This window comes from Nelumbo nucifera, chromosome 2 (assembly GCF_055504915.1).
Source record: "Nelumbo nucifera cultivar China Antique chromosome 2, China Antique-T2T, whole genome shotgun sequence".
Classification (NCBI taxonomy): domain Eukaryota; kingdom Viridiplantae; phylum Streptophyta; class Magnoliopsida; order Proteales; family Nelumbonaceae; genus Nelumbo; species Nelumbo nucifera.
In genome coordinates this window covers 88,937,144-88,956,749 of record NC_142650.1, presented here as the reverse complement: position 1 = coordinate 88,956,749, position 19,606 = coordinate 88,937,144, and the positions used below count along the sequence as shown (strand labels likewise).

The window sequence follows — 19,606 nt, the reverse complement described above, 5'->3', positions numbered from 1 at the left end:
TATTTTACTATTAAAAGGAAGTATACTATAATTCATGCCAAATACTATGAATTACACTCAAGAATAGACTAAAAGGAAATATACTATAAGTCATTTGGAATGAAACCCAAATGACTTATTCTACTATTAGAAGTCTAGTATTAAATTAATTTGAACATTAATTAAACTAATAAATAATAAAAGTGAATAGTAACAATGAATAGTACTAAAATTGTGATTATAAATGAAAAGAAACAGTAGTTATGAACAAAGTCACAATATTACTATAACGAAGAGAGGCTTACATGGGTTTAATGTAGTACTATTACTAACACTAAAATCATAGAGATCACTCAAACTTAAGCAAATACTTGAACAATTATACAAATTCAAAACAATTGAAAGAATATGCCCTCACTACAACAAATTTAACTTCTAGTAATGGACAAAACCATTGCTAGAAACCTATAGCAATTGACATAAAACCGATGCTTCTTCTACAATGGCAATAGGTTTTAGTAATGGTGTTATAAAATCATTGCTAAAAATATCATTTTGCTATAGCAACGGACAAAACCATGGTTAAAATAGTGCAAAAAAAAAAAAAAAAAGAAAAGACAATTGGTGGACACATATTAGTACAATTTTTGTATAAACCATTGCTAAATGATACTTATAGCAACGGTTCATTATGAAAACTGTTGTTAAATGATACCTATAGTAACCGTTCACCATGAAAACCGTTGCTACAACACACTTCTAACAACGATTATTATATAAAATCGTTGCTAAAAGCTAAATATGGTAGTGGTTAATTATGAAAACCGTTGTTATAACACACTCCTAGCAATGGCTTTTATATATAATTGTTGCTAAAAACCATCTATAGCAATGGTTTTTATTTAAAACTATTGCTAAAAGTTGTCTACAACAATAGTTTATCATGAAAATCGTTGCTAAAGCATGATTGTTATAAATAGGTAATCTTGAAAAACCATTGCTAAAAATTATCTTTAACTACGATTTTGCATTATAACCATTGCTAAAGGCACACTATACTAGTGATGAATATTTACATTCTCTTTGTTCCCATGTTATACAAATAAATAATAATTTATAAACAAATATATATTTTACTCAAATCATCAAATGCTATTACAAAAATACACTTACCATTTGTTAAGAATACATGAATAAATGTTTTTTTTTAAACTTCAATGCCTTGCTCATGTATTCAACCAATAATGTCTACTTTAATGTTGTACCATTTCCTTTTGAAACTGCAAGAGTTAACAAATAAACCATAAATAATAAAAGCAATAAAAATTCAAATGGCCTTCCCCCAATAATTTTCTCAAAGAACTACAAAAATGAAAAATATCAATTATTTTAACTTGTAAGAGAGGATAGGATAAAAAATGAAGTCATTTGGAGGAACTTAAGGAGCAACTCTTGTTGTTTGCCATTTAGTAGATTTCTCCGTAAAAATTCTCCAATTAAGAAGTTAAGGGGAGAATTGTTAGTACCCTTTATATATTTTATCTCGAAATCAAATATAAACAAAATATCTTGCCATCAAGCAAAAATTTGTTTTGAGACTAGTTTTTTAACATTTTTTTCTAAGATTTCTTTTGTCGATTACAATCTATTTGTAAGGTGAAATGCCGATTTATTAAATCACTTTGAAATTTGGTTATACACAAGGTTATACTTAACATTTCTGTTTTAATAGTAGATTAATTCTTTGGGGTTTCATTCCATGTCCTCGAGGTACATTCAATAAGTTATTTTCTTCCATTTCTTTCTTGTTTTAAAATTTCTCCATATCCTTTTTCAGATGCGTTAGTTTCTACAATTTTAGGGACTTTAGGGTGAGGTATATTAAGACAAGGGAGAGTTTTAATTCTTTATACGATTTGGGTAAAATGTTTGATTCATTCAGGGGGATCTTTTTTAAGCCTCTTTTGTAGGAGCTTGCGATCTTTTGCTACCATTCACTATTTTGGGCATTTTATGGTGAATCAGTGCATTTATGGTTAATAAAAAATGAAAGAAGTAAAATACAATCACTTTTACTATTTTCTACCCATGTTTTTAGCGATTAATATGAATATTAATATAATATAATTAAAAAACTATTAGAAAGTTATCACTAGTTGCTGAAGATTCTCATAAATTATCAATAATTTTCTATTAACAAGAAATTTTCATAAATTATTGAAAATTACCAGAAATTATCAATAATAATTGAAAAATGCCTAGAATTTACATTAATTATATAAAAGTACTAGAAATTATAGTAATCATTGAAAATTCTCATAAATTATCATAATCTACTATTAATAGGAAATTGTCATAAATTGTTGAAAATTACTAGGAATTATCAATAATTATTGAAAATTACCTAGAATTTATAAAAAATTATATACAAGTAATAGAAATTATAGAAATTTTGGGAAAATACAAGGAATTATGTGAAATTGTAGAAAATTACAGAATTTTGAATAAATTTTAGAATTTCCAATAATTATATAAAATGTTATAAGGGTTTATGTTTCCAATCAAACCCTTTGTCATCATATTGGATATCATTGCAAGGGGCTCACGGGGCCTTGCAAGTCTAATATAATATATTAAAGGAATGTGGTCAAGCAATAGTCCCCTTGCCCTTTTCATACATATGGCATCCTAAAATTATAGGAAAAAGCATCCCAGAAGTGGGTTCTTCCCATTCTTAGAAGTGGTTAACTACACTCTCTAATAGAATAACTACCATAGAAGTGGTTTATTCAAACACACTCAATCCTCTTTGAGGATATAAATTGTGGCTACTTATAAAAAAGAACCACATAAAAAGTCTATCCACTATAAAAAAAAGTAGGTGATTAGCAAACATCTTCCAACGTGACAACATATTGAGAGAGAGATTTAAAAAGTATGGGCCCATTATTCTAAAACATGGTAAGCCTCTTAAATCAAATAAAAACATAACCTAAATTTCTAATATATATTATTATTATTTTTCATTTAAATAGTTCAAATCAATGGATCCGTACTTAGTACGGGGGTTATTCCTAGTGTATGTATTAAAGGAAAGCCCTTGAACTAAGGGTAGTGGGTGTTTCTACTTCAAATAGGAGTTTTCTAGTAAAGATACATGTTTACCCACTCTCATAAAGAAGTTTTCAAATACAAACCACATAATCACTTTTTTTTTTCCAATAAAAGGTATCTATTAGAAGAGTGGTGGGATCCACTCATCATTCTAACTAAATTTTTATCAAACCCAAATTCTTAAGGCTCAGTTTGGAAGGAGTACAAATACAAATATGTACAGTACAAATACAAACAACATAATACAAAATACAAGGTTTTGCACTCTACATATTTGCATTTGTACTCCTTCCAAATTGAACCTAAGGCTGTGTTTGGTTGGACGAATACAAATTTATAGAGTGCAAAATAAAAATGTTTGGTTCATGCGAGTGCAAAGTGGTTTAAGATTTACACATCCACTTTGCACTCAGTTCATTTGTTTTGAAAGATGCATATAAAAATACAATTTTTGTGGATGTTTGGCATTTTCATCAATGCAAATACAACTGTTCCTTGCTACCAAATGGTGTTCCAGCTACTCCCACTGATGTAGCGCGATCTGGTCACTCCTACCTGGCAGGGGCTTCGCTCGTAAGTGGCAACGGACAACACCTGAGAAGGAGAAGAAGATGAGGGATTCCCGGGGAGTTCACCCGGCAGGAACACTCTAATGCTTAAGTTAGAACTCGGTGGGAAGCTTAGAGAATAGTAAAGGAAAATGAGCTAAGAGTGGAGATGCGCACTTCGTAGAAGTTCCCTTGCCCCTTGGGAATCGAGGCCTTTATATACTGATGTTCTGTCAAATCGGGTGTAACCGCCTCTGATCCTCAGTTACAGTCGTTATTCGTCAGGCTGATTCGATTGGTGCAGGTAACCATCGCAGAGTACGGTCTAGTCAGCCGAGAGACGTTGTGCAGAGCCGACGTGCATGACACCGCCTGGCGTGAGATGTGGGTGCAGTCCTCTGGACTGGCAGGTGCTGCGCCGCCCGACAAGAGACGTGGGAGCAGTCTGATAGGCACGGTCTTGGTAAGAAGTTTCCCAAAGACTCCGGGATATCCAATAGCGAGCTCCCTTGTAGCGAACTCCTTCGTAGCGAGCTGCCTTGAGATGTAGCGAGCTGTCTTATGGCGAGCTATTCTGTTGGGGTTTCAGCGAGCTCATTATGCCGAGTTGTGGCCAAGCGGTCATGCTGAACTGTCACTTACGTCGAGTCATGTCCACATGTCACCTGGTTAGGAGGTCGAGCCAAATCACCCTCCATCAATTGCCCCCCACTCATTGGGCTAAGGGTCTTGCTCTAGCGCAAGGATTTCATGAAGTGACGGGTGGATTTGACTCGTAACTCAAATTACTTTGATCGACGGTGCGTGGTTTTCAGGTTTTTTGGGCACAAAAAAATGCGCCGAACTGCCTTCAATTTGGGAAGACATGTGACCATCTTTATTGTGAGCCGTTGGATTCACTTTAATCGAGAATGTTGGTTTTTGAGCACAGTGGCTATAAATAGGAGGGTCTCAGGCCTCATTTTTTTACGCCAACTTGCCTTGGTTTTGGTTTTGAGGTCGCACCTTCACCTTGTTCTCTCGAGCTCTCCCCGTTCTTCGTCGCTTTCTCAGTTCACTTTTCTGGTGAGTCCTCTACTTTATCCAAACAATGTTTAGGTGCCCGTGGAATAGTAACCAGAATGAGGTCCCCTCGAGCTCGGGGGGAGCTTGGGGTTTCCCCGAAGGGCGGTCTTCAGAGGCTCGGGAAGCCTCTGGTAACTCGACTTCTACTTCCCGGGATAGCTTCGGCCCTTCCTCCATGTCAATGGAGAGACTTCGAGCCTTAGTTTTTCATTACAACCTCCCCAGGGATCTTATTTACAGTCTCCCATCTGGCAACTATCCCTGGGAACATGGTCATGACGAGGTGATTTTTGAGGAGCAGCTTGTGGCTGGTCTCCAACTTCCTCTACACCCTCTAATAGTGGTGGTTCTTTCTCACTTTAACGTCACCAAAGACCAACTACACCCGAACTCTATTTGAAACTTGGTGGGGACTATTTCCCTGTTCTTTGAGTACTTCCTCTTTCCCTTGATACCTTTGCCACTATTTTGTCAATTAAGAATGCCTCCCCCAGAGCCCCTCTGGAAAGACGCTCTTATTACTTTTCTCCTCGTCCTGGCTTCAAGCTCCTCCATGAGCTGCCCAACAGGATCCCGATGTGGAAGCAGAGTTATTTTGTAGTTTGTAACCCCGAGGGGTAGCCCTTTCCGACCCACTGGAGGGCCGCCAATCAGGATCCGGGCGTTGACTTGGACCCGAAGGTTCGGGAAACGTTGCAGTCCTAGGCGGGGGTTGTCTTTCTCTGTTCGGATTACTTGGCTGAGGACAAGCTCGTGCAGGCCGACCTAAGCCCCGACAGGTTACCTTTAGGTCGCCTTCTTTTTTTCTTTTTTTTTTCTTTTGCGAGATGGACTAATGCCTTGTGATTCTTGCAGCCAACATGTTTGGTGTGGATGCACGTCGCCTATTGTCGAGCAACCAGAAGCGTAGGGCGAAGAGGTCACGCCCCAACCAAGCGTCCACTTCTGGGACCATCAAGTTTGAGGCTGCGGACCCAACCTTTGTTCCGCCGTTGGAGGTCCCACCTCTGCCATTTGAGGAAGTAGCCACGGGAGGCGGCGAAGAAGAAGAGGAGGTCCCACCCCAGAAGTAGTACCCTCCGGCTGCGTGGTCCGGCCCCACCGTCTTCCCACGGTTCCCTACTGAGGGGAGGGATGAAAGCATCACCAACTTCCTCCTGGCCTCGCAGAGGAGCCGACAGGTAGTCAGTCATGAGGAGATCGCGAACTGGGCCGGGATGCACCGTAGGCGGCTCTCTCAATTGACCTCGGTTCACTGTATGGTGGTAAGTGCCTACTTCTTCCATCTTTCTCCCCTCTTCTTTTTTTTTTTTTTTACTTACCTTGGCTTTCCATTGGCAACTGAGCTCTGCCATCCACGCCATGGCTTGTCAGTCGGCCATTCACTCCCGGGATGCCACCAACCAGAGGTCGGAAGTGCGGAGGCTCCAACACGAGCTCGACCAGGCCCGCGGTGAGGTCAACCAAGTTCAGAAGGGGAGCGATGCCCAGGAGTTGCTCGTTAGGGACCAAGAAGCGTGGATCTCCCGACTATTTGAGGAGAGTGCCCGTTACAGGGAGGAGTCTTCGAGGGTGGTAGCGGAGAGGGAGCTTCTTCGTTAGCAGGTCCAGAGTTTGGAGTCCATGCTCCATGAACGGACCTGAAACTTCGATGCCGCGGTGGAGGAAGAGCGAGCTAAGGCGGTGGAGGACTTTAAAGAGTCCTAGCAGTTCCATGACCTCCAGGTCGAGTACGGCTTGTATTCCTACCGCTCGGGATTCAAGCTTTGCCGATGATTGGTCCGGAAGAAGTTCTCCAGCCTTAACCTTAAGGGCATGCCAATGAAGGACCTGGCCCCAGAGATAGCGGACACTGTGGAGGAGGAGGAGCCTGACTCCTTGGAGGAGAGCGACGAGGATGTAGAAGTGGTGGGACCTTGAGGCTGGTTGCTCTCTTTTTCTTCTTCTGAAATGAATCTTTTGAAGTGGTTGTTCCCGGGCTGTTAGGCCCAGTTTCTCTTCTTTAGAATTAGTAATTAAATGTTCCTTTTTTTTCTGCTAAGTGTTGTGCGATTTAACCTTTTTCCGAAGTAACTATTTCACCCGAACTGCTAAAGCTAAGCACCTAAAGTGGGGTTTCTCAACTGTCGTCACCCCGAGTTATCTCCCCATACTTAGTAGGGGTGATTTTATAATGTACACCGAGGTGATCAACATAGTGAGCATATACCCGACCTGTATGCACTTGGGTTACTTAAGTTGAAGTTGGTTGTCCCTAACGGGTCCAACTTGTATATTGGGGCGGGCTATGCATCATAGGATTCACACCCGAGCTGCCTGCGCCTTTGGTATTAATACTTAACCTATGCCGATGAAGCGGTTAGGTCTTATACGGTGCCGAGGTCTTCGTTAGCTTGGCGTTTTAGCCCTTAGGCTAGGGCAGTGACTTATGGTCCACTCTCCTAGAGTTCGCCCATGCCATAGAGGCGACTGGGTCTTATAGTGCCGAGGTCTTCGTTAGCTCGGCGTTTTGGCCCTTAGGCTCTTGGAGCGACTGCAGTCCACCCCCTTCTGGAGTTTTCCCATTCCGTAGAAGCAACTGGGTCTTATAGTGCCGAGGTCTTTTGTTAGCTCGGCGTATTGGCCCTTAGGCTCGGAGAGCGACTTGTAGTCCACTCAGCTTGGTGATTACATGTAATACTACCTTAAGTTGACAATATTCCATGCCCGAGGTACTTGTTTCCCTTCTAGGGTTTTGAGCTCATACGTTCCTTCCTTGAGCACCTGCTTTACTCGGTAGGGTCCTTCCCAATTTGACCCGAGCTTACCAACACCAGGCTCAAGCACCATAACTTTACGAAGGACCAGGTCTCCAATGTGGAGGTTCCGCTTCTTGACCTTGGTGTTATAGTACCGAGCTACTCTCTGCTGGTAGGTCGTGGTCCTAATGTATTCGAGGTCCCGTACCTTGTGAAGTAGGTCGAGGTTGGTGCGTAGCTCATCTTCATTTGCCTTGTCATCATAGAATTCTAGATGTAGTGTGGGAACTTTGATCTCGGCTAGGATGACTGTTCTAGTGCCATAAGTGAGGTTGAAGGGGGTCTCGCCTGTAGCGGTCTTCACCGTGGTCCGATAAGCCCATAATACACTGGGTAGCTTGTCTACCCATAGTCCCTTAGCTCGGTCGAGGCGTGCCTTCCACTTGACCATTTGCTTGAGGGTGCGCCACCGAGGTGAAATTTTGTTGAATTCCCATATCTTTGCACCAGTTTTGGAATTTAATATCCTCGAACTGCTTACCATTGTCAGAGATTAGTACTCGGGGTAGTCCGAAGTGGCACACTATATTCTTCCAGAAGAAGTTCTACACATTCCACACTGTGATCGTCATGAGAGGTTCAACTTCTACCCACTTAGTGAAATAATAAACTACCACCACTAAGAACCTCCCCTGCCCTGTCGCTGGCGGAAATGGTCCTAGTATATCGATCCCCCACTATGCCAAAGGCCATGGGCTGGTGAGATACTTCAGGTCGGCGGCAAGCTGGTGGTGGATGTTGGCGTGCTTCTGGCACTTGCCACATCTTCTGACGAGCTCGATCGCATCTGCCCTGCCCACCAACCTCCCCTGCTCGTAGTGCTTTCTAGGCAAGAGCCCTGCCCACCAAGTGTCCACCGCCCAGGCCCTCATGAGTGTCACGGAGCACGATCTCGGCTTTGGAAGGTCGCAAGCAGCGTAGATAAGGGAGCGCATAAGATCTTCGGTACAGCTGTTCGTCTATCATGATGTATTTGGCTGTCTGACACTCTACCCTTCTGGCGACATTGCAATCTGCAGGGAGGGTCCCGTATAGCAGGAAGCTTACAAGCAGAACAATCCAGCTCGACACTGCTTGAACAATAGGAGCGACCTCCTCTGCCCCCCCCCCCCCCCCCCCCCCCCCCCGAGAATGCTCGGCCGAGGCAAGTTCTCTATATACACGGTTCTCATGGTATTATCACTGGTGCTGGCTAACCAGGATAGGGCATCGACCTTAGCGTTCTCAGATCTTGGGATTTGCTTGATAAGTGAGAATGGAAGTTGAGCAGAGCCTCTCTGACTTTGGCTAAGTAGGCGATCATGGTTGGCTCGTGAGCTTCATATTCACTAGTAACTTGGTTGACCACGAGCTGAGAATCACTGCAGATGACGATGTGCTTGGCTTTCACTTCGTTTGCTAGGGCCAGCCCAGCTATTAATGCCTCATACTCCACCTCATTGTTGGACGCTGCAAAGTCAAAGTGTAACGCATACTCCAGTTTCACCCTGATTGGCCCATACAGAATGATTCCAACTCCGCTGCCCTACTGGTTGGGCGAGCCATTCACGTGAAGGATTCGGGGCTCCTCATCCCAGGTCGGGTTCGATCTAACTAGGAGAGAAGCCACACTGGTTGCTACCTTACGATGCTCAAGCTCAACCGGCATGGGCACCTCGGGCTCATTCGACCTAGGGGCCTTGGGCTCAACCGGCATGGGGACTTCGATGTTGAAAGTGCATTCCGCAACAAAGTCAGCTAAGGATTGGGCCTTGATAGCAGTTCACGGCTTGTACTAGAGGTCGTATTTGCTGAGCTTGATGGCCCACTTCGTCAACCTACTAGAGACCTCGGGCTTGAGCAAGACTTGCTTCAGAGGCTTGTTGGTGAGGACGACGACAATATGAGCTTGGAAGTACGGACGGATCTTCCGAGCTGCAATGACTAGCGCATACGCCAACTTTTCGATCTCTGGATACCTCATCTCTGCACCCTGCAACACTTTGCTAACATAGTAGATAGGTCGTTGAACCCGATTTACTTCTCTTATTAGTACTGAGCTGACCACCTCGTCACTTGCAGAGAGGTACAACTCCAAAACATCACCCTCCTCGAGTCGGGTTAAGACCGGGATACTAGTGAGGTACCTTTTGAGCTTGTTGAACGTGAGCTGACACTTTTCGGTCCATTCAAAGCCTTTGCTTTTAATTGCCTTAAAGAAAGGCAGGCAGCGCTGCTGATTTGGACATGAAGCGGCTCAGAGCGGCTATACGACCATTCAACCTCTGAGCCTCCTTCAATTTTCGAGATGGTCTCATATCTAGGGTAGCTTTAATTTTATTCGGGTTGGCCTCAATGCCGCGCTGGTTGACGATGTACCCTAGGAATTTACCTGAGGTGACACCGAATGCACACTTGTTTGGGTTTAGCTTCATGTTAAACTTACGCAGAATTTCAAAAACAGAATGCAAATCATTTATTAAATCATGCAAAAACTGAGTCTTAATGACCATGTCGTCTACATAACATTCTATTTTCTTGCCAATCAACGGCTCGAACAACTTATTTACAAGACTTTGGAAGGTAGTCTCGGCATTTTTCTGTCCGAAGGGCATGACCTTGTAACAGTACAGGCCTAGCTTGGTTATAAAAGCTATTTTTTCTTCGTCAGCAGGGTCCATTCTTATCTGGTTATAGCCTGAGTAGATGTCCAAGAAACTCAACAACTCGTGCCCTGAGGTCGCGTCCACCAGGCGGTCGATCTTGGGGAGCAGGAAGCAATCCTTCGGGCAAGCTTGGTTCAGGTCGATATAATCAACGCACATACGCCATTTACCGTAGGCCTTCTTTACCAGGACTGGGTTGGCTACCCAGCTCGGGTAATGGACCTCTTTGATAAATCCAGCTGCGAGGAGCTTCCCGACCTCCTTGTCAACTGCTCTCCAGCGCTCTGGGGCTAACTTGCGTTTTTCTGTCTAACGGGCCTAACTATAGATCAATATTTAGCCTGTGAGTTATGATGCTTGGGTCTATGCCAGGCATCTCTGTCGCAGACCAAGCAAAAACATCTAAATTTTGAAGTAAAAAACTTACCAGTTGAGATCGTAGGAGCTCCTGGACTGAAGTGCCAATCTGGAGTGCCCGAGCTGGGTCTTCCGCCAAAGTGGGCACGGAAACAGTCTCTTCCGTAGGTGCAACTCATTCTTCGCATTGCTTCGTAGGTCCCTTCAGCTCGAGGTCATCGACCAGCTTGGATTTTCCTTTGAGGGCGGTGACATAACACTTGCGAGACTCAAGCTAATTGCCTCACGCTACCCCAACTCCGAAGTCCGTGGGGAACTTCATCACCAAATAATAGGTGGAGACCACCACACGAAGAGCACGGGTGATGGACTGACCTATTATGGCGTTGTATGGGGAGGGAGTTGCGACCACCAAGAAGTCATGGTTGAGCCTCACTATGCTAGGCCAGGTGCCGACTTCCACAGGTACTGTGATTCTCCCCAGGGGCCTGACTTCCTCTCTGCTGAAACCTACCAAGAGAGTACTTGCGGGCTTGAGATCGCTCTCTTGGAGCTGACGCTTGTTGAACACTGCCTTGAAAAGAATGTCAATCGAGCTGCCGGAGTCGACGAGGACGCGCTTGACTTCGAAGTCATTGATCCTTATCTTTACGACGAGCGTGTCATTGTGGGGGTAGTGGACCCCGCGCGTGTCGTCCTTGGTGAAGAAGATCAAGTCTTCTGTCCTTGGCCGCTTCGGGGGGTTCTGCTCTTCCCTTCTGACGATCACATGGATAGTCCCCCGAACTAGTCTCTCTTCAGGGGGCTGCCTCTACGGCTGCTCTGTTTGCCTGCTGCTGGACTCGGGAGCATCTCTACCTTGCTCCCCATGCCGACTTGCTTTATTATTGTTGTTTTGTACAAAATTTCTTAAATAACCACGACAAATGAGCTCCTTTATCTCATCGCGGAGGTTCTTACAATTTTCGGTACTATGACCGTGATCTCTATGAAAAGTACAATACAAGTTCTTATTTCTTACATTGGGGCCCCTTTCAGCCGGGGTGGCCACTTCACATATGGGGCGTCTTTAATCGCCATAAGGATCTCGGCCCGCTTCACGTTCAGGGGTGTGTAGTTAGTCCTTTCTATTAGAGGAGCTCGGAAACGCTGTCCCGGCCTAGCCCCCCGAGCTAGGTCTTTTTTCTTCTTGTTGTCCCCTTGAATTGAGGACTCACCCTCCCTTTTCCTTTTCTCAGGCAAACTTTCATTTCTTTGGTTGATCTCCTCCTCCATCCCTATGAACTGGTCCGCGAGCTTGAGGAACTCGGTTACAGTCTTGGATCGATTGACCACCACGTGCCACTTGAACTCTTTGTGCGTGATGCCTCTCTTGGTTGCTGTAAGCTGCACTGCGGGGTCCAAGTCAAGTATTTGCAAACAAGTGTCATTGAACCGCTTGATGTAACTCCGGATGGGCTCCCCTTCCCTCTACACTATGCTGATGAGGCTTTCTTGGGTTCTCAGGCACCGCTTGCTAGTGACAAAATGAGAGGTGAAGACTTGCACGAACTGCGTCCAGCTTTTTATTGATCCAGGCGCAAGGTTCCTGTACCATGTGCGGGATACCCCTTTGAAAGTGGTGGAGAAGGCCACACACATGCAGGACTCACTGGCCCTAGCCAAGTGCATCTGCGACTGGAAGGCGTCGACGTGGTCATTTGGATTCAATGATCCGTCATACTTGTCCAAGGGAGGAAGCTTGAAATCCTTTGGCATAGGGACGGATAGAAGTTCTAGAGACAGGGGGGACGGAACTGAGAGGAGCAGAGTGGATTTTACTTCGTCTGAGCTTACCTCTTCCTTACCCTTTAGCTCGGGCAAGTTGTGAGTGGTAGTTCGGCAAGCTCGGCGACGTCTCCGCTGCTTTGCTAACTCGGCATTAGTACTGTTTGCTTCTGTGTTGCCGAGCTCGATGGGCCCAGAAAGGGGCTCAGATTGGTGCTGATGGCTGTGAAGTAAAGGGCCTTGCTTACAGTCTGCGGCCAGGACCTCGAACTGGTTCTCAGCGAGTGGAAGCTTGAACTATGAAGGCCGAGGCGACACGGGTCTGACTGGTTGAGAGGCCCCCGACCTAACTACAGGTTGCGAGGTGGGGGGAATAACTTGTCTTTCCCTCCTGCCATGGGATGAGACTTGGCTTCCGAGAGGGTTCTGGGTTCGGGAGGTCTCTTCTTGGTGGGGGAGACGGTCGCTGTGACAGCAGGGTTGGGCCTTCTGCGCAGCGAGGTGTCGAGGTGGAACTTGCTGTTGATGCTGAGGCAGCGGTGGGAACTCCTGCTGGTACTACTACTGGTAAACATGGTGGAGCATTTGCTGCTGGTATAGTTGGAACTGATGGACCTGATGCATTTGAGCTTGCATAGCTCGCACGTAGTGTACCAGGTTTTCTGGCTGGTTCTGTCCGACCACCGGGAGAACTAATGGTTCTGCAAAGGTCACCTCTACCAGCAAAGGGAGTGGAGCATTTACTGGTGCCATGACTTGAGGCGCGCTCAATGTAGGGACTCCGTCCGTGGAGAGGGGTACAATGAACTAGCCAATGCAAACAGTAGGGAACTGAGGTCGTTCCCCAGAGGTGTTTTAGTCGGTACTTCATCTGGCGTTGCTAGAGGAAGCCATTGTAGTCTTACTGAAAATTGTAGTGTTTGGTGAGTGGCTTTTTGAAGTGATTCCCACAGACGATGCCAAATGATGTAGCGCGATCTGGTCACTTCTACCTGGTAGGGCTTCGCTCCTACCTGGCAACGGACAACACCTAAGAAGGAGAAGAATATGAGGGATTCCCGAGGAGTTCGCCCGACGGGAACACTCCGATGCTTAAGTTAGAACTCGGTGGGAAGCTTAGAGAGTAGTAAAGGAAAATGAGCTAAGAGTGGAGATGCACACTTCGCTGAAGTTCCCTTGCCCCTTGGGAATCGGGGGCCTTTATATACTGATGTTCTATCAAATCGGGTGTAACCACCTCTGATCCTCTACTACAGCCGTTATTCGCCAGGCTTATTTGATTGGTGCAGGTAACCATCGCAGAGTACGGTCCTGTCAGCTGAGAGACGTTGTGCAGAGCTGACGTGCATGACACCGCCTAGCGTGAGACGTGGGTGCAGTCCTTTGGACTGGCAGGTGCTGCGCCGCCCGACAAGAGATGTGGGAGCAGTTTGACAGGCACAGTCTTGTCGGGTAAGAAGTTTCCCGAAGACTCCGGGTTATTCAATAGTGAGCTCCCTTGTAGCGAACTCCTTCGTAGCGAGCTCCAATAGTGAGCTGTCTTATGGCGAGCTATTATGCTGGGGTTTCAGCGAGCTCATTACGCCGAGTTGTGGCCAAGTTGTCATGCTGAATTGTCACTTATGTCGAGTCATGTCCACGTGTCACCTGGTTAGGAGGTCGGGTCAAATCACCCTCCATCACTCACCATTAAACTAATATAAAAAATAACAGACCAGTAAATAAATATAAAAAATAACAAAAATCCTTTTGTTAAAGACTTCTTTTTGAAATTACAGAATCTAGCAAATCTCTTGCTGAGTGCATTCTTGAAAGTAAGAGTAGTCTCAGCTTCTTCTGGTTCTTCTATTGAAATACAAGGGCAGAAATAAGAACTACAACATCTTCTGGTTCTAGATCATCCAATTGGTTCTCAAACAAACACTCTGCATATCAACTCTTCCCCATAATTCATTTCACATGCAACGCATCCCTTGATCTGAACTACAAGATCAACATCTATGCAGCCAATTTCCTTCAGTACATCAATCTGCAAAAGCATTAATTTCCTTCATTGCTTCTAAGATGATTTCACACTAGCTGCATACCACAAAGCATAAGCCGTATCATGTGAAAGCAAAAAGAAAGAGATTTCATAGAAAAATATACCCAGCCCGAAAGCCCGCCATCTGTTGAAGTGCTTCATATGGCATTTGGTACTTCAGTTCATTAACTTCCTCTACCAAGGGGATGATTTTGTTTGCATCCTTGTCCACGCAAACATAGATTTCATAAAGCTGAGATTTACCATTCTTATAATCAACACTGCAACGAATTGCAGCTGCATCTTCAAATTCATTGTTAATGGCTTCCTCTACTTCAAACAGACTGTAGTCAACATAATATGTAGGAATAATACCTGCATATGCCCATGTTGGAGAATACAGAAATACTTAGATAAGCAAATATCAGAAATCAAAATCAATAAAATGAGGGAGCAACTCACCATTCTCCCCAAGTATGCTAAGCATATCGGCATCAGATCTAAGTTTCAATGCCCTCTCAAAGTAATCATGTTCACTAAGCCCAGAGCATACTCCATATGTTTTCCATGCACTTTTCCACAAGAACCTCCCATCGTTGCTTGGGCATTTGATGTTAGACCAGTACAAATTAAGTTGATCCAACATGTCAGAGAGCTGTATGGATTTTGATGTCCATAGCTTTAGTTCTGGTATGGCAAAACTCAAAGATAGTAAAGAGGAATTTGTTGTTAGATAAATTGAATATTGTACTACCTCATTTTTGTCAAAAGGACTTCTGCTGTACTTCTTGAGTTGTTTTCCATTCTGGGAGCAGGGAATCAAGCTCCTAATAAAGAAGTCTCGGTCTGGCTCCCCAGTCTTTGGAAGGCAGCATCCTGCTTTGGTCTGCCTGCAATATGATCCTGGCCACTGAAGATTTATAATCCAAGCTGAGATAAAATGAATCCACAGATAAGATACATCTGGCTATGCAGATTTATAGTGATAAAGTGCAAATTCCCTTACTAGTATAAAAAGATCAACCAAAAACAGAAATGAGAAATATGTAGAGCACTGACAGAGAAAACACCTTCTAAGCTTTTACTTGAAATGCTATATAACGGAACAATGAGGGGAGGATAAAAACTTCTTCAGTGACCTCAACTAATAGCTTAAGCTTTTATTTGAAGGGTTTTTTTGACATCAAGAAATCTTCAGTGACCTCTACTCACTGCTATATTAACGGAACAATGAGGGGAGGATAGCACCAAGAAATCTTCAGTAGTCCTTGAATAGCATGAACAACATATCATTAACCGGGATAGTAATAACAGAAATTCAGGCCTGAGTTACCTAAAGTTTCCTCTCCAGTTTCATTTTTGTGATAGTCTATTGTAATATTATTCTAATTTTATATATCTGTATCACAAAATTAATTTACAGAAATTGTGGCATGCAGAAAGAAGTTTCTGATCCAGGTTCCAAGTAAAAGAAGAAAAAAATGTTATTAACCGGAGATACAAAGTGCAGTTTGGATATAATCAGAAATAACATCTGGCCCAATTGTTATGGTGTCTCAATAAAAGGTGGAAAATTCCTCACAGTGGAGGAAGCTTCCAATGTCATAAGTGCAGATGAAATTTCCTGCATAGAAAAGAACTTCTGCAGAATTGCATTCAGGATGGCGCCTCTCACTTCTCAAACTGTACCAATGGCCTAACAAGCATGAATCATAACCGCTTCACCGGTGGCACCTCTTAGATGCAGTACACGGTCCAATTTCAAATCAGGAACCAACAAAAGACCACAACCTTCTTAGAGTAAAAAAGAAAAAAATGGAAATCCAGGAAAAATTGGAGAAAAAGGAAGCTAACAATAAGGATCAATAAACAAATAAGGTTCTAGGTTAATTAGTACATAGGACAATTTCGTGTTTACAAGATAACCGTGTATTTCTTCTTGGTAAAACCTCTCAGCAATCAGCAGGGGAAGCAGGAAAAATATATAAATAAAGGCCTCCCCCTGGGAATATTAAAAGAAAGAAATTCAGAAAGAAGGAAGAAGACCCTAAGAAACCTCCCCTATATGATGTGAGCTAAAAGGTTTAAAAAGCACATGATGATAACCATCAGAAGCCATAGTTTCAAAGATTGGGTGACCCAAATCCCAAGTCTTTTCCACCTCAAAAAAAAACTACTCGTTACATTCACAGAATCCCACTTGAAGTTAATTCCAATCATATCTCATAAGCTGACAACAGAAATTATTCCCCAAAAAATCAATAACAACAACGACAACGACAATAATCCAGTATTCAAAACGGTTGATAGCTATAATTATATAACCCTAGTAAGTGCACTAGTTATCAAGTAGTATAAAAATATCGTTTCCACGAGGATTTAACAAAATAAGTATTAGAACTATAACCACCCCTAATTATTTGGACAATCGAATTTCAGATTTAAGAGTAAAGGACTACTGAAAATAGAACAAGAAAATAAAAGCAATGGCAATCACTAACCGGATATGCAATAGGTGAAATCGTTAGGGCTTTTGATCCACCTAACCATTCCAATGAATATTAGTGGATGAGATTATCCAAGACAATTAGTCATTCCCATAAGTTGAAGTCTTTCCAATTTTATTTAATATTCTCTCTCGAGATATACTAAAACTACTTCTATCAGGTAACCATTCGATCTCTCGACTAGAGTTCTCAAGATAGAAGTGCATTAGGTCCAAGGAAAAACCATTATATCAGATGAATCATGTGTATATACCCCTATATACCATTCAATTCACACCATGAATTATGTGGTCAGTTATATGAATTCATCTCTCGATTCATTCATATACGCCTGATCAATTAAGAGATTGTCACTCCTAATAGCATTAAGCAAGATAATTAATAGATTATATGGAAATCACAATCTTGAATAGATCAGAAAGATAAAAATATATTCATTATCATGGTTAGGCTTTCCACAGCCCTAGCTAAAAGCAAATTAGTTCATGATAAAAGAATTAAAGCAAACAAGAGGAAAGAAAGAACTCATGAATTCGCCCATGGTGTTGAGATCTCCTATTCTCCTCGCCACCACCTTCTTCTTTAAGTTTCTTGATTTCTTGATCTTTTCTTCATAGATCCTCAATTCAGTTTGTGATCCCCCTCAGACTGGTATGCCCAACCTTTGATATAGTTTACAACTACTTGGAGTTATTTCAAGAATGGATAATCCAGCTTTTATTCAAACTCATCCTATCATATCTTATCTTTATCTCTTATCTCATGATCTCAATCTTCCTTAACTCTCTAGAATTATATTTAAAATTTGAATCTAAGAGGATTCTTTGGATTCTTGAATTCGAGTGGGTTGCTTTAATAACTCGGACCGCCACAAGGCTTCTCTACAAAATGGGCTTCAGCTGTGAATTGGGCCTTATTACGAAATTATTCCGACTTCGGGCCCAGATTTGACTTCGATGCAGGCCGAATCTGCTAAAGCCCAAAACATGAAAGTTGTATTTTTTTCTCTTATCTTTCTAGTGAGTCTTAAATCATCCCAATCGGAGCTCGGATACGAGAGTTAGGCCCATATTACTAATTGGTGCCGAAACTGTGAAAAATCATCTGATTTGCCTTGCTTTCCTTCTTGCGACTTCTTTCCTTGCCCTGCACCGAAATACAAGAAATATGAATCCAATTAAGTATTAATTCAATATAAAAGACTGAATATTTGGAGAAAAATATGATAAATTTTATTTTCATCAAATCCCCCCACACTTAAACTTTTGCCTGTCCTCGGGCAAGACAAAACTCAAGGAAAAATAAATCTCTCGCATGCCTTGATCTAGATTTTAACAATCCTTCCATTGTCCGCTTCTTCATCCGTCAAAGAATAATCTCTAATCATCAATCCTCATGCTCCCAAGTCGAATCAACAGTCAAGGGGAGCAAGCATTTCATCGCATGAACATTTTAGGACTAAAGTAAGCATTCATTGCTTTAACAGATTCAAACTGCTAACTGCCCTTAAAAAAAAACAAGAAATGTTGTCTCGCTTATGCATCACATCTCCACCACTTATCTTGAGTTCAATGCATCAAAAGGTGAAATGGGGCTTGTGGTTTTAGGGGGAGTGCATTTTATGCTCCATCTCACCCTTTTCTTTTGCTTTCGGTGTGAGTGCATTTCATGCTCCATCTCACACTAGCTCTTTTTCTCTCGGTGTGAGTGCATTTTATGCTCCATCTCACACTAGTTCTCTTTTTTTTTTTTTTGAATATCATCACCATTGTCAACCCAATCCATGAACTCATTATCGTGGTCTCAACATGTCTAGCAAAACAAGTTCTAGAATAATCAAATAGGGGTTGTAATGAGATGCCTTCTATAGCCGAAATTTTCAGCTAGTCTTGCTTGCATCCTTTCCTGTCTATTCCACCTAAGCACATGATTCATGATAGTTTGAAATTATTCAAAAATAAGTTTCTAGGGAGCAGAAATTTCAAAAGGAAAGGTTAAAAAGTGATGATCGAAGCATGCTAGAGTTAACCAAAAAGTTATCAAATCCCTTAATACCCCCCCTCCCCACACACTTAAGGTATACATTGTCCTCAATGTATATGACTTTATGTAAAAGAGAAAGATTTAAGGGGACTTCCCTGAACGCCTTGTTGAGATCCTGCAGTTGTGAGATCGGCTGCTATATATGATTAAGAAAAACAAAACACTCATAAGTAACAAAAAACAAAAACAAACAAACTGAACTCAATGGGTTGCCTCCCACAAGCGCTCCTTTTAAGTTGTGAACTTGACTTTCACCTTTCTTTCATGGCGGTTTCAATGAGAGAATGGGCCCATGGTGGATGGGTTGCTCTCCTTCAATATAATGCTTTAAACGCTGCTCATTTACCTTGAATGTATTTCCCTTACCATTATGCAGTTCAATCGCTCCATGAGGGAATACCTTAGCCACTACAAAGGGTCCACTCCACTTGATTTTTAACTTCCGATGTTTCCCCCTCTCATCCTTCATGGGTGGGTTTAAATCTAGAATAGGAGCTTGCACAATAGATGAGAGGATTTTTGTGTGAGATTGAGGTAAACTAATAAAAGATGTATTATGAATTGTAATTTCAAAAGAGTCTAGCTTAGAAGTCAAATTTCGTAGTTCTGATTTCAGTACAAACTTTTGCTCTAATTGTTGCAATTGATTAGGACTATTGTTAAGTGCAACTTTCAGCGTGTCTTCTGATTTAGATGTATCTATTTCATCAATGCAATCAATTGCATATATTTCATGTTCAATTGTATTGGGACATTTCAT

At 42.7% G+C, this 19,606-nt stretch overlaps 1 protein-coding gene across 1 annotated transcript; it reads right to left on the bottom strand.

Annotated features, from left to right (window-relative positions):
• Nucleotides 1–14,348: 14,348 nt before the first annotated feature.
• Nucleotides 14,349–19,606, bottom strand: LOC148802432 (intracellular ribonuclease LX-like). The gene is made up of 5 exons (XM_088897907.1): nucleotides 19,193–19,606; nucleotides 15,051–15,206; nucleotides 14,759–14,951; nucleotides 14,422–14,671; nucleotides 14,349–14,352 (listed from the first exon to the last, which is right to left on the bottom strand). The coding sequence occupies exons 1-5, from the start codon at nucleotides 19,604–19,606 to the stop codon at nucleotides 14,349–14,351; spliced, it is 1,017 nt and encodes a 338-aa protein (XP_088754033.1).

What these genes read in the sequence shown, in the direction of transcription:
- LOC148802432 (XM_088897907.1), bottom strand. Translation starts at nt 19,606, where the DNA reads ATGAAATGTCCCAATACAATTGAACATGAAATATATGCAATTGATTGC. An exon ending in GTAAGGGAAATACATTCAAG is followed by an intron (nt 15,207 to 19,192) that starts GTAAATGAGCAG and finishes ATAAATCTTCAG; the next exon opens with TGGCCAGGATCATATTGCAG. An exon ending in TAGCATACTTGGGGAGAATG is followed by an intron (nt 14,672 to 14,758) that starts GTGAGTTGCTCC and finishes GGGCATATGCAG; the next exon opens with GTATTATTCCTACATATTAT.